Here is a 17651-nt window from a genome sequence, read left to right as displayed (position 1 = left end):
TTTGATATAATAATAAAACTCTTTTCTTCATGTCCATATAATCAACATGCTAGGCGCCTTGACATCTTTTTATTACAACATGAACTCAGTAATACTAAAATAATCAGCTGACTATGTGTGAAACTAACCTCTCTTCAAACCCTCACTCGCCTTTAGCCCTCCCCGCAAAATGCGCACCTTTTACTTCGTGTCTGAAGCATGACCAGCTCTGGATTCTTTCAGTCAGAAGTGATGGACAACTTACAGAGTCTGAACCTATAAAAAATATGCCTGGTGACATAGCTTTTTATAACAAAAGGGAGCCAGCATTTGAGTGGCTAGTCTGAGTGAAACCGCAGCAGTATGTAGCACTGAGAGCATTTAATCTACTTGGAAGTCAAAACTGAACCCCTCAAGGGCTTTCTAGTTTAGTATGCATTCATATAATGAATGGACAGACTGTGCCAATTCTGCACAACTGGATTCAGCAAAGTGTCTTTCTTAATAAAAAAAGTTACTGCATTTGCCACTGTTGAATCAGGTGAAATGTATAGGCATTTTTTTCATTTCTAGAGAAAAAGGTCTTATCTGATCTGATAACAATGTTTGTTTATCAGGCAGCCTTGAAATACTCTTTTTTATATAGGTCCTGGGGAGAAAAATAGTGTCTTGATTACTAAAATTAGCATATGACATGCTAGTCAGGGGACAACAAAGATAAGTAGACAGTTTTATAAGTTCTACATATTTCACATGAAATATTTCATATTCTGTTATACAAAAAGCAAGCTATTCTTTATTACTTTTGAATTCATTTTGTTAAGGTAGATATACTGTATTCTTTTTAGCAGCTCTCAATATAGTCTAGTCTACATTTGGTTGTGTAAAGGTAACATTCAAACTTTCTCTGGAAATGCAAACAGTTTGAATCAGGTACAAAACTATTTCATTTCCTCTAAATAAAAGAGCAAAATCCTTCCAGTAGTGGTTTGTTTCACCTATGTAGAATTTGTTTTCATAATGAAAATACTGCGGGGCTAACAAAACTGCTTGAAGTGAAATAAGAATGTAGCATAGATGGATCTTTGATTGCAGCTTCAGGCTGAATTTGTTTCTATGGCATAGCTGTCCAAGGTAACAACACAAGGCTTAGGTTTTCTCAGTGTCTGAGAAATAATGTAAGTTCTTGCTTCATATGGAAACCTGCTGAAGTCAATGGGAGTATTCCTAAAATCAAGGCACTTGCAAATAGGAATATTGTTACCACAATTCAGCCCTATGCAAATTTATATTCCCTCAAATATACACTCAAATATTATAATACAGTTTATATAACTACTTTGCATATTTAACTATTTTTCATGTATAAATATTCTTCATATATAACTGTATATATGTATGCATTTTTATTGTGAATTCTATTCTATTATTGAAACACAAGCATCAGACTGTTTTAATTTGTTCTGCAAATATCTGCATTTGCCTTGCCAATCTAAACCAATTTTTTGGAATTTGAAAAATACCTTGCTGTTCTTTTTTTCTAACACTTCAATTCTTTGCTTTAGTATATTAAACTTTGACTATAAAAGTTTCTATCTTGAACCAATCCTGTACTGAAAATGGACAACACAAGGTTTAAAGCCTTGATATGATTTCTGAAACAGTGACTCAGAGAAGATGATCAAAGGATCATCAGACAAGTAGCTTAAGGGCACCAAGGTATTGATAAGGCTAATAGGGTTCTTAAGCTTCAGAAAGAGAATGATCAACTGCTTTCTGCTTTCAGGATGCCAAAATAGCAAACTTCCTGCTGACCATGGTACAATAATTGGCACAGCTGACAATATAGGATCAACAATTCATATTGCCAGGGAAGGATTGTGAGAACACTTGATTTTGTTTGATGTTTGATTATCAATTTACTATAGCAGCACCCAGCAGTGCCTCTTAAGTTAAGAGTCAGATACTTTTCCCTTCATGTTGTTCTTGGAAAAAAATTGATAATGTAGGCAAATTTACTTAGAGCCAAAACTTGGTATCCTTGAGTAAGATCTCTTCTTTCACAAAAAGAGAAAACAGATGGAATCTATTGTAATAAATAGGAATATTTTGTGGGAGGCAGATAAAGGGAAGAACAAACCTAGGGTCAGAGATATTTTATGTTTTAGATTTTCTTCTCCTTTAATACTGTACTTGTGAAGAAGGTCCTGCTTTAAAGTCTATGGATAATATTCTGAACAGGTTCCTTTTGCGTAAGGAAGATAAACAGTTTGCTTGGCTTGGGGTAATAGATGTCAAGTGGCTGACACTGGAATTAGAATATATTTGGCTCTTGGAGCTCTGAAGCCAACAACAATTTTTCTGTCAGTTATAGTGGGAAGAGAGCAAGGCCAGGGCTGAATGGTTTTCAAAAACTACTGTGAATATCTGTAGTGTCTGTCCACATTTAAGAGTGAAAAACATCTACTATGTAATGACAGAAAATGGCTTGCTCATCAAAAAACATGCATGTAATGATTTAGATGCAAGATATTTATTTTACATAAAAATATATGCTAAAAGAACAATGCTAAAGTTGCAAAAACAAACATTCTCAAAAATTGGGAAATGAAGGAAATACATGCCAGAATGAAGGTTTCTTATGAAGCATTAGATTTCTCTCTTGTTCATCTGAATACTGTGAAAGAGTCACTTACATAGATTAAATAATTTCTATCCCTTCATTCATTGCATAAAACAGCATGAGGGAACTGGTCTGCTCTAGAGTGGGACATATGTCTGTTCCTTTTCATGTATATTTAGAAGAAATGAGAATAAAAAAGAGTTTTATGGTTTTAGTTGAATGTTGTCCTAAAGAAAATAAAATTAATCATACTTCAGGTGAAGTTGATTTAGTTCAGCAATTAACTTTTTATAGGTGGAAATTAATTCCTTATTTTTTATCTTCCGAACTTCAGCGTGAGGTATGATGTTCAGAGCTGCAGAGCACTCAGCACCCACAACCGCAGACAATAGGAGCTGGGTTTTCAAATAAAAAGTTCTGAACAAAGCAAATTTTGGAATACTGACTTCTGAGTGCCTCAAAATATGTGCTCGTGAACATATCTTTGTACCACAGTTCTCAGTGCCAGAGCGTTCTCTTTCTAACAAATGAGGATCATTCTGCTTGTTTACCTGATAGAGTACATGAGGAAATAGAATATATCAGTATGCATACATATTTGCAAGATGCTTAGCTTCTTTCATTACAAATGTCACAAAAATTGATCAGAAGAAAATGAGCAATGCTGTTCTCAGAACAGGATTTGGATGAAACTTAGAAATTTATGCCTAGAAGCATCTGGCTTTATTTTAGGGACAATGACCTACTACAGTAGAAGGTGGGGAGTGAAATTAGACTGTGTGAGCTCCTGTTCAGCAATTGTCCTCATACTCAGATTTATTCCACAGTACATGGATTAGCGTATCTGCCATTTACTGAAAAATAAACTTAATTCTTGCATGCTGTATGGTAAAGACATGTTTGGGGGCAATTATCACAGACTGAATGATAATCTGTAAATTTCCCATCTAACTTATTTCACAATATTTTCCTCGTGGACCTATACTGTTTTGTGTCTTTCAGCTCTCTAAAGCTTTGTGCTTTCCACAAAGAGGCCTTGGTCCTGCAGCCTGTGCCTTGTGCTGTGAAGTTCTCCACTTCTTTCCCTGCTGCCGCGTGGTTTCTTTGCCCAGCCTTCACACTGCTGATGGAACCTGGAGCTCACTTGTCATCTGGGATCACCCATTTTTGTGTCTTTATCATACTGACTTGCCATCTGTTTGCAAGTCTCATTGGAAACCCCATCTTTAAATGCCCCTTAATCTCTCTCTTCCTCCACTTTGTAATAGTTCTGCTCAGCTCTGTAAATTTGTTGAGATTCAGTTTATAAAAAATAAAATCGGAGAAATCTCACAAGCCTAGGATGTTTTGTGTCATTGTTGGTTAAGGCTAATAGTTAATTTTCATTTCCATCCAAATTATCTTCAAAAAAAAAAAAAAAAAAAAAAAAAAAGAAAGAAAAAGAAAAGAAAACAAATTTAAACATTTAGAAACTGAAATGAGTTAAATGGAAATTTTATGAACAGTTGATCATTTATATCTTTAATAGTGTCTATTTTTCTCTTGATTGTTTGCTGAGCTAAACTTTCAGTTAGATGACTAAGACAGAAGACATCATGTTCCCTTTCTCAAGTTATGTATAATTCCATGAATCTGTATTAAGAACATTATTCTAAGTCAGTAAGTCAATAGTTAATTTTGTACATTCGTATGTATTTGATTCAGCTGGACTTACTACAGCACAAAAGAAAAAATCTGCAATGACCAAGTTTCCAATCTGTGTTCTGCTGAATCCTCTAGCTGTGTCGTACAAGCAAGAGCAGGAAATTCTCTCTCTCTCTCTCTCCTTTTTTTTTTTTTTTTTTTTTTAAAAAAAACTTTTATTGAAGGAGTATGAAGACACCAGTCATTTTTTCAAACTGAATATAGGTGGAAGAGGAAATGTATCAGACATGGAAAGTCAAATTTTCAGGAGAGCACAGTGAGTTTTATCAGCAGTAGTAGTTCGGTAGCACTGTAGTTGCTAGCTTCTTAAGTGAACTCCAGCTGCTGTATAGCTCTTTTCTGGGATGTAAAATCAATAATCTGGACTTGATTTGTCAAATTGTTACAGCACATTCATAATCTCAGCACATGGATTCTCTCAGGTAAGTCAATGCATACACTTAAAGTCACGTACAACTCAGTTGGAATTTATGTGACCTGGAAAACTGCTAAGGGCTTCTTACCTGCTATATATTGTATGCCATTCACGGTGCGTGATCTGACCTTTAGTTAAGCAGAGGTGTTGTTTCAGACCAATTTCAGTGGAAGAACTTGTTTGCTTTATTGAGGCCTTAGAGAATTTCCAGTCTCAAAGAAATCTTGGAAGTTTTCATTGACTCAGGCCTATTTGGTCTCTATTCACATTTGAAATGTCAGACCACCTGCTAATATCAGCTAGAGGGCAGAGGCTCCTGAGGCTCAGTTACTTAATTATACCTTGAGCATCTCTGGATATTCTAAATTAAATTATAAACTTTGGAGATTATATTTTTTATTCCCACTAGTTAGCAGAAAGTTCAAGAGGTTCTATTTTAAATGGAAATAAAGGGTGGATGACAGATTTAGGAAATTATCATACATTAGTCCAAAGAGCTGACTAATTTATTTTTGGCTAACATACACTGTTAATAAATTACTGAACTACTGCTTTTTACTGAATATGAATATTTATACTATATACAGAACTACTGCTGGTTCTCAATGCCAGAGTTCCTTCCAGTTAATCCTTCCTTCACAGTTCAAGTGTTGAGCTAGACTTCTTATGGGTTTTGCTCTTGAATATGAAACACTGGATAAACTGCCTGTCTATTAACTCTGGATATTTCTTCTGATTTTTTTTTTATTTATTTTACTGTCTCCCTCTGCCTCATATAAGCCTTCCCTACAACCCAAAACATAAATTCCTAAATAATAATTACTGAATTTCAACTTGTTAACAGTCTTTTTTTCCCACCATTTTAAAAACAGGAATTGAACAAAAAAATTATTGCTCCTTTAGGATCAAAATGATAATCTTTTCTGTTATTGAATTGGAAAGTTCAGTTCCATAACATTCAATTTTTCTTTGATGGAGATAATTCTATTTTAAATCAAGTAATGGTAGAGTTAGCCAAAAGAAAGGCATAAAATGGCAATGAAAGTACAATTATTTAACTATGACTTTACTCACAGTTTATATTTTTTAATTTACTCTGTAGTAAGTAGAGAGAAATAAAAGCTTCCAGAAACAAAGTTCTGAGGAGACATCTATTACAATTTGCTGCATAAATATATATTGAAGAGACAGGATTTGCTTTGTATTTGACATCTAGAACAGCGCAAGCAAAACTGAAGTCAGAGCTATTATGGAGCTACTATTACTTCTTAACAATTTTTTAATACCAATACGCTCAACTAATGTTTTATATTATATGCAGTATATGCTTCATAGGATATTATAAAAGTCATTAAGGACAACATTTCAGCTTTATAAAGTACTTTTTATTTTAATTTTTTAGAATGATTTGCAAATTAATCTGAGTAAAACCTGCATTAGGATAAGCTGAGCCAGAGGCTAACATCCCCTAATACTTTTTTTTAATTTACAATTTTCAAGGTTTTAGTCAAGGATTTTACTGTTTATTTCAGTTTTAATTGCATTAATTCCTTATACACTGCAGGCAGAAGTTTTCACTACCATTCTGTTTCTCAACTAGTGATGACCACATTTTCTTTTGAAATGACAGCACTACATCCTTTCAACCACTACCATACTTCTCTCCTTCTGTTATAACGATTGAATTATGTTTAAATGTATGTAAACCAAAAACTTGACACTATTTTACAAACTGCTAGCTTAATTTTTCTTACTACAATGAAAATAAAACCGCTTACTTAGACAGGATTTAATCAGAGATGTTCTTTAATATTTTTAAACAAAAACTTTGGGGGGGGGGAAGGTAATTGATTTATGAAAGGCAGCTGATATTAGACCAGCCTTCCCAGCATCAATCTTCTTTCAATATCTTTTGTCTTCTACAGTCATACTACAAAACAAGATGGCAATTCTGGTTAGGCTGACAGATGATTGTGAATATCCTGGATAGGCATCTGTGCTAATAATGCTAGATATATTAGCAGCTTTTAACGGTTGCTGGCCTAGGAGACCTGATGAAGAAAGTGATTACTTTAACTGGTTTATCTTACTGATGTTCCAGTTGCAATAGGTAAGATTTCTTTTCCCTACATGACAGTTCTATAGAGAAACACTTTATAATCTGTCACACATTGTTTAAAATGAATGGAGGTGAATAAGTTGGTAAGATAACTATTTTATATTTTAAAAGTCATGTGTTAATTTTGTATGTCATGCTGTCACCAGCTAAAACTTCTTACAACTATTTCCTTAACATCACATGTGGTTAATATAATGCCCAGGCATCTCACTGCACGAACACAGTTGGGAACTATTTAAACACTGAATGGCTCAAATTTTATCTGAGTAACAGAGACATAATGGGTTTAAGTCCTCAATTATACCTATTTTTCACTACATTTTACATACAGTCTTAGAGCACACCAGTACCAGAATCTGGAGAAAACAGCTGTTGTGTTCAAGCTGTTCTACTCTCCATAGTTAATCAAGGAAAACACTTAGTATTTTTATCCTTCTTGCTATTACTTACTGTGAGACTTGCATCAACACTGGGAATACTTATTGGGTGGGAACTGAGAATCTTTAGCACAGAGGAGCCTTGAGATTTTGGATATTGATGATCTGCCACCACAAAGCAAGACTAATCCATTATGAAGTATCATATGTTAGAGTCATTTAGAAACTTCAATTGTATCAGAATGAAGGGGACCGCGTGATTAGTAAGACTGGCCAAAAGATCTTCAAGTGGGAAAGATTTCCAAACATGCTAATTGCAACGTATACTTTGCAGGCTTTACTATGACTCTCTAGGCAGTAGCTTACATTAGGCAACTGGGCCATGGGAGGAGATAAAGCCAGGGGAAGTACACAGATGAATGGCGCAGCTATGCTGGCTTAACAAGGCTGCAATCTTCTGCTTCATTCAGGAAGTCCAGTCATCCAAGAGCTACTAGACAGCCATACAAGTCACTGTCAGTCATATTCGTAGACTCATATGTGGCTCAGGAAAAATTAATTGGCAATCCCTATGTTAACAAAAGTTCCATTCTGCAGTCCAGCTGTTCAATTGCATTTAAGAGCTTTTTCTAGGGTGAAAATGAGAAGTTCACAGAAAGACTTCTCATTTTCATCTCATTGGAGCACATTGTGCATTAAATTTGGTTTCCCCTTTTTGAGCACAAAATTACATTACAATGAAAATTAAAAATGCCAAAAAGAGACTTTTAATGAAAAAAATACAGAAGATCTTTTTTAACTGATATCAAAATAAATGCTTCATTTGAAGGCTTACTGTCATGTTGACAGCATAGGTGAACTGCCTTGACAAAGGCATTGAGGTCCAATAAAGATCAAATCTGATGTGTAAAATGACTTGCCATTAAGTTTCTACAGTGTTTATTTTCTGTAGTTAGTCACTGAATCCACATAGGATAGATTTTTTATTTTTTTTTTTTATGTCAGGCTTTCTCTGAAACAGTGAGTCTGTGGCTATCTCACTGATTTGCTGGTGGTGTCACAGACCATTTAAAACAGAACAGCTGTGACAGAGAAGATGACAAATGTATAGGTACTGCAGGACAAGAATAAACATAAGTGAATGAAGAAAACAAAAGCATGAAAGACATATGAGGAAAAATCTAAAGCAGTGTTAAACATTGCTGTGATTTCTCATTCTTTATCAGGTTTAATTTTGCCTAAATTAAAAAAAAAAGGATTAATTAACTCATCAGTGAAGGTTAGCAGACATTCTTGGTGGAAAGACATACTTATTTTACAGAGGATCTGTAGTTTTATACATTTCTAATATCTTACTTTTTTGGAGAAGGGGGCATTATTTATGTTTTAACTTTTGCATATCCATTTTAACAGTGTCAGAGCATCAGCTGCAGTTAGGAGTAATACTTGGAATATTTACATCTGTAACATAAGTCTCATAATAGCATAACAGTACATGACTTGTGAGTGTAAGGTTTGTTTATGGAATACTCTCTTAGCTGATTTTAAGAAGGCAATGTGTGTCCAGTATGAGTTTGAGATATTTGTTATAAATATATAAATATTGTAAAGAAAAATACATGTACGAGCAATAGCATTCAAAACCAAGTATGGAAGTATCACAGGCTCTGTGATCTCCATACCAAGCATTGCATTTTGTCCAATGCATTTACTAATTCACTAAGCATATTAACAAACAAACAAAAAAAAAGTTTAAAAAAGTTTACAATTCATAAAGTATTCTTAACTATGAAAAGAAGAAACAACTCTGGGAATTAGAATAGAAGAGTTGAGAAAATTCTCATGAAACACAACTTTTGTTCAAGTTTAGAAAATAGCAATGGCTTTGGATTACCACTAGGATTTGACTGAAATAAGTGTAATTTCTTTATGCATGTACTTCAATAAACAAAAATACACAAACCCCCACACCCCTCCACACATATTCAAAAAGCTCCAGAGCTTTGGGGATAGGATTCAGCTGGAAATGCAGACCCTTAATGCAGCAACTTCAGTGCTAGTGGTGCCTGTGGAGCTGTGGAGCTCACCCAAAGTGGATATGTACACGATGGGCAGCTACATTGCTCCTAGGCTGTTTTGACCACTGCAGCCAGGACTCTAGTGTCTTAAGTGGCAGTTTAGATGCTTAGGTCACATACAGACACCTACATTTAAGCATCTTACTATTATCTGAATTCAGCTCCTTGCTTTAACATTTTATTAGTTTAATTTTCTCACAAACATTCCAGGAGAGACTAGAAAAAAAAATCAAAACAACAGCTCCCTCCCCCCCCCAGTAACTTTTTTATTATTTTAAAGTATTCCAACTTTTTTAGCCACTCCTGATTTCTCTGACACTTTGAGGGTTCCTTAAGGACCATATTCATACTATGTAATCGTATGAGTACGTGGAAAAGAAACTTGTTCCTGACTTAGATAATTCATTTCTGTAACTATGAAGAGAGCAAGGCCTCCTCCAGCGCTAGAGTTTTACATGTTGTGAATGGCCTTTGCTCTCCTTTTCCCCATGAAGGAATCAGTTGACAGAATGCTTTTATTTTTGAGAAGGAACTAGTTACATTTTAACTTTTCAAGTTTCAGAAACTAATATAGCTGAAAGATTTTAAAAATAAATACTGAAGTACTTAAAGAAAAGCCATTTGTTGGGGTAAGAGACTTTTTAAGCCCCTTTGAGGCCAGTGTCACCAGTTTAAATGAGTCCTACTGTCACTTATAATGAGGCAATAAACACACCTCATTGAGAATATTCCTCTCATTTGGAATTCCCCAAATAACCATGTTGACTCAGTAACTGCTTTTAAATTATAAAAATTCCTTTCTCCCACTGTCTGCATCATTATAAATAAAAACGAGTGACTGGAAAGCCTAATTATAAAACTCTTGACAAGTATATGGATTAAGTAGGAGGTCAGAAGTTGCAATAGCATTGCTTTAGGTTTCGGAAGAGAAAGCTAAGTAAACATTTTCATTACAAAACATTCCTTACTAACCAGATGTAGATCAATGCACGTAGAATTGTGTTCACAGGCATTGGTTATGCAGTCATCAATGTCCTGGTCACATTTCAGTCCTGCGTGTCCTGGGTTGCACAAGCAATAGAAGCCATCGACAACTGTAACAGACATAGTACCTTAATACTAATACTGTTTTAGTATAAAAACTGAATATAGTAAAACTAAGTAAGTAACAGTTATGACTAATATGCAGAAAAGATTTGGATTCGCTTCACCTAAATATGTGGACATTAAAAAAAATGAACTAAAGGAAAGTCAATACCTCAAAACACCTCAAGTATGAAGACAGATCAGCTGTACTACATTTTACTTAAACAATTCAATTAGCTTAACATAAGAATTACAAATCAATGACACATTACAAGCTTGTGAAAAAAGTGATCAGACCTTATAAACTACTAAGTAATTTTTCATCACAAAACTGTACACAAGGTACATAAGATTTCAGCTTTAATATTGATCTTAAATGCAACAGGGACAGTTGAAGACTTTCTTTTGGTAAGAAATGGCTCCTATTATATCACAGTATTAAAGGAAAACTAGCTTGAGTTGAACTTGGCAGCTCAACTTACAATGTATTTCCATGTTTCATTTTAATTTTCAGCTAACGATAAGGATCCTACCCCTTTTTCATCATTAATGATCTAAAGTGAGAAGAATCTTTAGAGTGCTACATCCATATAAGGAGTATAATGACAGCAGTAATTGCAGTTCTTGTGGGCCTGGATTTATTATATCCTCAAATAGGCCCCTGGATTCTTCATTATCTCTGAGATTTGCTATGGAATCCATTCTGTCATTGTGTCTGTGCGAAGAGCTGTTGTTAGATTCATTAAATGCTTTAAGTCCTTCATAGCAGCATCGTTTTTCATCTGCTAAGTGTTTCTGAGCTTCCCCAGAATTCTCAGTTTCTGCAGTCAGGATTTTGCCCATTGTGCAGAGAAACTGAGACCTCCAAGTAATAGAGGCCAGGGCCAGAGGTTCCACAAAGACAAGCTATCCACCAAAAATCTGGCACTTTGTTAGCAGGAAGAACTTTACTGCATCTTATCTAAATTTTGGTTCAAAAATCTCTGAACCAATATGCAGTAAATAAAAGCATCTACAAACTTGTTATGAAGTAATCTTTACTAGGCAAGATGTGAAGCTGCTTACCTTATTCTCATATATGAACATATGGAATTCCTAAAGTTTATTTAAACTGATTATTTTACAAACAAGAGAGTTTTAGGCAATAATTTCTTTAGTAATTTGGGGTCAGATCTTTAAGATCTCATCTGAAGTCAGTGAAATTAGTTTCACCCTTCTGTGAATTTGTCTTTAAATTTCTGAATTTCAGGGAAGTTCATGTGTCATCATTCTTATTTTAAAAGGGATGTGGAGAAACTGGAGCGGCTGCTGGGGGGTCACCCCCTGCCCAGAAGGGCCAGGGCTGTGGCTGTGGCCAGGGCTGGGACTTGGAGAAACTGGAGAGGGACCCAGCAGAAGACTACCAGGCTTTGTCAGGGCTTAAAGTCCATGATCTAGGGGAAGAAGTAGTATCAGCTGAGCTGGTTTTGTATTAGCTAGATAAAGGGCTATGTAATAACAACTTGAAGTTGCCAGTTACAGACATGACAGAATCAAATTCTTCTCATCAGTGCCAGATGGTATAATAAGGGGCAATGGCTACAAATTGCAGCTCAGAAGATTCAGACTGGATACTAAAGGGGGGGGGGGGGGGGGGAAATCACTGTAAGAGTAGAGCAGCAGTGGACTAGGCTGTCCCAAAGGGTCTATCAAATTTCTTTCCATCCGTGGAGGCTATCTAAGTGCAACTAGAGAAAGCCATGGCTGACCTGCTCTAACACTGTATTTTGTCTAGCTTCACGCAGGAGGTTTGATTAGGTGACCTCCGAGGTCATCCTCTTTTCCAACCAGCTTTGCTAAGACTCTGTGAAAATTAACACTTTTATTTACCAGGCATAGAAAGTACCTGATAGGTAGTGTAGTCCCATAAAACATTGTAATGAGTACCCCAGACATACTTGGTGCTACTACGCTTACCCTGGCAATCTAGACAGAACATGGTGGAGTAATTCATACTCAGTTTCCTTCTAAATCCTAGCATAGAAATATTAAGTATCACTATCAGTGGAAGTGGCAGTTACATGGTGTTACCATGTTCATGCTATAAGGTGCTTACCAGTAAACAGATGCTCCATTTTACATCAGTTTGCTATTTAATACAATATTTAGACTTGTTACAATTATTATATATACTGCCTCACTGCTCTGTGAGCTCCTTTTTCAGCACCTGAATATTCTCTCTCATTAAATGCACAATGTAAGAGGTGTTTGGCTAATTTAGGTATCAAAGGAGACAGCACAAATCTCATTAAAATTTCTCATTAGCTGCAATTCTGACCCCCTGAACACACAAACCTCAGTGCCAGGAGTAGAGGCATTCTGGCAAAAAAAATCCTCCTGGCACTGGCTGTGGAGCTTCAGACAAGCTAAATTTCAGTAAATTATCCACTGCTCTCCCCAGAGCAACTCGGTAGCTATAGAAGCTTAACAGAAAGACTACTCCACATTAAAGTGAGTAACCAGGCTGAACTCACTGTCATAGCAGTACCCGTGGAGGCAGGGGTTAGAACTGCACTCATTGACATTGATCTCACAGCGTGGACCTGCAAAGCCCTTCACGCACTGGCACTGGAATCCGAGGGGAAAAATGTCCAAATTCATTTCTTCTGTGCAAACAGCTCCATTCTCACAGGGATTGCTGGCCTCACAAGGCCTAAACTCACAGTTTGAGCCTGAAAAGGAAAACGGCAAAACTGTCAGTGTTTAACTAATGAACATAACCCTGCAGCTGCTGTATTTTCTTTAGATCTCTGGTTAATACTGAATGGCAGTGTCTCAGAAATACATGTGTGAATATTGCCATGCAGAGATGCTTTGCTTTGTAAACTTACAAATAAAAAGCTATTATTTCTACCTGCCTTGTTTATATAATGACTTTACATTTTAAAATCAGATTAGTTATTTGAATACCTTTTATAATTCTTCTGTTTACCCTTGTCCTCTAAAATGTCTTAAAAAGTATAGTGACTTTTTAGAAAATAATGAATTTTAGTTAAAAGCTTCCTTTAAATCCAGAAAAGATTGTTTATAGATTAACCCAGAATGGTGAACATGAATAAAATGCCAGGAACCTTATGTTATATTAATGTTCAGCTTGCAATTAATGACTGCACACAAACTATCTTACTGAAATAATTTATTTTTAATAATGAATGGCTGTCTCCACAGTGTATGAAAATAGCCATATGATAGAAAATGTCACAGTCCTTGCCTCAAGTATGTGATGGATTAGAGTCCAGTGATACTTATTTGGGATAATCAGGGAAGCGTATGCTGGTGATCTTCCCTTCAGGAGCAGCTTATCTCCTGCTCCAGCAACCTCACCTTCCTTAGACAGGGTCTAACCTAAACCAGTGACAAGCAAGGAGACACGGCAACATAAAGTGCATACGCGGGAAATCACACCCTGCCGCGGGCAGCCCCGGGCACTGAGCAGCTGGCGCAGGGGAGAGGGGTGAAGAGAAAGCCCGGCAGAGCCGTGGCAAAGGGGGAAGAGCCACAACGACCAGCCCTCTCGCTGTGAGGACCTCAGGATGCTGACTGCTCACGGCAACCCTCCCCCAGCCTTCCTGCTGAGCTTTGAGGTGAGGACCTCAGGACATGGGACATTGGAAAGCTGAGCAGGACAGCAGTGAAAAGGGGCCAGTACTAGGGAGTGGTGTTTTTATAACAATTTTAACTGTTATTAATGAGGCTTTCCTGTATTAATTAGTCAACATGGACTATCAGACTGTTAAAACATTAACTGAACTAACAATAAATTCTTGGCAGCACCTGTAAGACATGTTTCCTGTTGCCCATAACAATGTAATATCACACACTGGGCAGGAAGCTGGCAGCCCTGGATGCCAGATCTGCTCAGCCTGGCTCAGCCTGGCCCAGCTCCCTCCCAGGGAAACTGCAGGAGGGTGCAGCTACCATGCTGCTGTTGCCATGCTGCATGCGGGATACTCTGCAGACTCAAAAAGGAACAGGAGAGGAGGAGCTTGGTGCTAAGCCAGACAGCACTAGGATAGTCAGATGGGATAGGACGACCCATGTTCTTTAACTACCTTCCCAGAAGAAGGAGGCCAAAAAGGGTTACCCCTTAAAAAGGCTTTACTGAAGCCAGTGTTTTTGACATGGTTCAATGATCTTATGTCCTCTGAATCAATGAGAAGGATATGCTCAAATACTCTTAAAGAATATGCCCCTAATGTCTTTCCTTGGTATGCTGGTTGTAAATTCAGGGTAATTATACTTTTCTAGCAAACCAAATAAAGGAAAGGAATTTTGAGGCCTTTAGACTCCGTAGTCTAGTAGAAGTAGTAGATAGTAGAAGTAGCAGAATGTACATGTTAAAGATGAGTTGGTTGTCTTCTATGAACTCTCCATTCTTCACCTTCCCTTCACCACTTTCTAGTAGGTATGTGTGTATGTGCTAGCCATAGAGGTCTAACTGAAAATAGACATCTATTACATGTCCAGTGGATTTTTTTTCCAAAAGATTGTATAAGTTCTCCTGTTGGTAGTAAGAAAAAAAAAAATCTGAGTTGTGTAATAGTACTGAGAATTTTCGATTTCTTTTCAGACTCAAAACTTTAGACAAGTATTCCTGACAAAGAATCAACCAGCATTAGACCTATTACTATCAATCAGAAGTGGAAATGCATATAGTTTGGAGGATATACTTTTAGGGAAACTGGGTTAGTTAAGTGGTTGGTTTATTCTGAATATTTTATTATGGAGTTGAGTATTTTATTATGATTTCAAAAGAACAAGACTTTAGCTAGCTACAACTGCTTCTGTTCCCCAGAGTAATTTGATTAAAAACTTAGAATTCCTGAAACAATGTAGAATATGGTGAAAGGATGAAAAACATACAGTGGATAAATTTACTATTAAGATCTTTATTAGACAGAATGTTATTTAACTTTAACTTGGAAGGTGTACTTCAACTTACTGAGATATGTTGTCAGTAAAATGATTTTGGCTCTGCAATAAGAAAGGACACACTGAATAGCCTCAGTCAACTAAAACTGCATCTCTGTTCCTTTGCTTTACTGTCATTACATACAAAATGTTGGTGGCTTATCACATATAAGTTTCTTTTCCCCCTTTTATGGGAACTGTTAATCACGTAGTAGCACACTGACTATAGCAGATATTCTTCACAATAACGAGACACACATTCTACAAAACATGGGCTGGCTGGATTTTGGGTGAGCTGATTCTCTACTATTAAGATATTGTCTTAAGAGCTGAACTCTTAAGGCCCCTAGCAGCAAAAACAACAGATAGGAATAGAATTTGAGTAAAAAAACTTCTGACCACAGCAGATACCCTGGCAGGAGACAAGAAGAATGGCACAAGTCATTCCCTATCTTTATGCGACTGGTGGTGTCTCTGACGCAGGGCAATTCTGCTGTTGGCAGTCGGCAAACTCAGCTCTGTAATTCATTGAAACAGCATGGCAAATGCTGCCATATGGCACACAGAGATTTTGCCTTTAAGTTTTCATCTTTATATCACAACAGCTTGACATGGGTGACAACCCTGCTGATTCCTAAAGTGGAGTTCATACCCACATGAACAAGTTTAACACATGGTTCACAATAGTAAGGGAAACTATCTGATGATACAGTAATGCAGCAATTGTTTTTCCTCTGGGTTGATGGAAGACTCTCTACTAAACAGATTTGTCTTGTCCTCTTGTGTGCCAAGTGTTTGGGGCAGGGGGATACATATTTACAAGAGATAAAGCAAAGGCCATGCCACAATGCATCACTTTTCCGTTACTGTAATACTTTTCCCCAGCAGTAGATACAACCACATTTTAGGCCAGAGCGTAACAGACGCTTGGTGAACAATTACAGAACAACGAAGCAATAAGAAACAGTTAAGATATATGTCCTAAAGCCTACAAGGATATATTATTTACAAATATTTGTCCAGTAATAATAATAGAACTGTGCATCCTACCAGTGGGTCACCACCACCTTTTCCATAAGAAAAGCCATTCATTCAAGCCACTACATTGTACGATGTTTAACCCTGTCTCCCCATCTTCCCTGCATATCTTTCCAGAGAGCTGGTATCACTTCACAACTATGTACCCCATCATTCTAATGAGACAGTAGTCCTGAAGTGCATATGGACTTCTTATTCCTTCTGACTGCTATGTTGCACCCCCAGTTGCACCACTTTGTCCAAGTGTGACAGCTTCCCTGATGATGTTTTCCTGTAGACAATTCTTTTCACTCCATGCACCAGTACCAGCTGAGGGCTGATGTACGAGAAAGCAGCTCTGCAGAGAAGGACCTGGGAGTGCTGGTGGACAACAAATTGACCATGAGCCAGCAATGTGCCCTTGTGGCCAAGAAGGCCAATGGTCTCCTGGGGTGCATTGGGAAGAGTGTTGCCAGCAGGTGGAGGGAGGTGATCCTGCCCCTCTCCTCAGCCCTGGGGAGGCCTCATCTCGAGTCCTGTGTCCAGTTCTGGGCTCTGCACTACAAGAGAGGCATGGAGCTACTGGAGAGAGTCCAGCGTAGGGCTACAAAGATGATCAGAGGGCTGGAGCACCTGCCTCTGAGGAACGGCTGCGAGAGCTGGGCCTGTTTAGCCTGGGGAAGAGAAGACTGAAGAAGACTTATACACATCTTATCAATGTGTATAAGTACCTGAAGGGAGGGTGTCAAGGGGACAGGGACAAACTCTTTTCAGTTGCCCCATGTGACAGGACAAGAGGCAATGGGCAGAAATTGAAGCACAGAAAGTTCTGCCTGAGCGTGAGGGGGAATTTCTTCCCTGTGAGAGTGACGGAGCCCTGGCACAGGTTGCCCAGAGAGGTTGTGGAGTCTCCTTCTCTGGAGATCTTCATGGCCCGCCTGGATGCAATCCTATGCAATGTGCTCTAGGTGACCCAGCTTGAGCAGGGAGGTTGGACTAGATGCTCTCCAGAGGTCCCTTCTAATCTTACCCATTCTGTGATTCTATGATAATTTCTGCTCTTCCTTTGTGTTTTTTGAAGCTATTATAGCCAATGTACATACATTATCCTGACATTTATGAATAATGGAAAAATTAAAATCTGGTCATAAAGTTGGTGAGCTGAGTTAATAGGAATATTATTGGCCAAATGAGGCCAAAACACATGACACTGTATTAATTGCTGGTAGTATTTTAAACATTTTTTTTTCAGTGCCTTCTTTCAAGATACCTTCACCTCTCTTTAATCAGAAATTCAAGCTTT

At 37.3% G+C, this 17651-nt stretch overlaps 1 protein-coding gene across 1 annotated transcript in view; it reads right to left on the bottom strand.

Moving 5' to 3' along the window:
- Positions 1-17651, bottom strand: part of EYS (eyes shut homolog) — an 872934-nt gene that overhangs the window by 576702 nt on the left and 278581 nt on the right. Inside the window, exons 21-22 of the mRNA XM_062573097.1 lie at positions 12895-13092; positions 10268-10389 (exon numbers count right to left, since the gene is read on the bottom strand). Coding sequence (XP_062429081.1) covers positions 10268-10389; positions 12895-13092 — 320 coding nt within the window. The remainder of the gene's footprint in view (positions 1-10267; positions 10390-12894; positions 13093-17651) is intronic.

The sequence above is a fragment of the Rhea pennata genome, chromosome 3 (genome assembly GCF_028389875.1).
Source record: "Rhea pennata isolate bPtePen1 chromosome 3, bPtePen1.pri, whole genome shotgun sequence".
Classification (NCBI taxonomy): domain Eukaryota; kingdom Metazoa; phylum Chordata; class Aves; order Rheiformes; family Rheidae; genus Rhea; species Rhea pennata.
The sequence above is the reverse complement of the archived record's forward strand: the minus strand, read 5'-3'. Positions and strand labels throughout refer to the sequence as shown.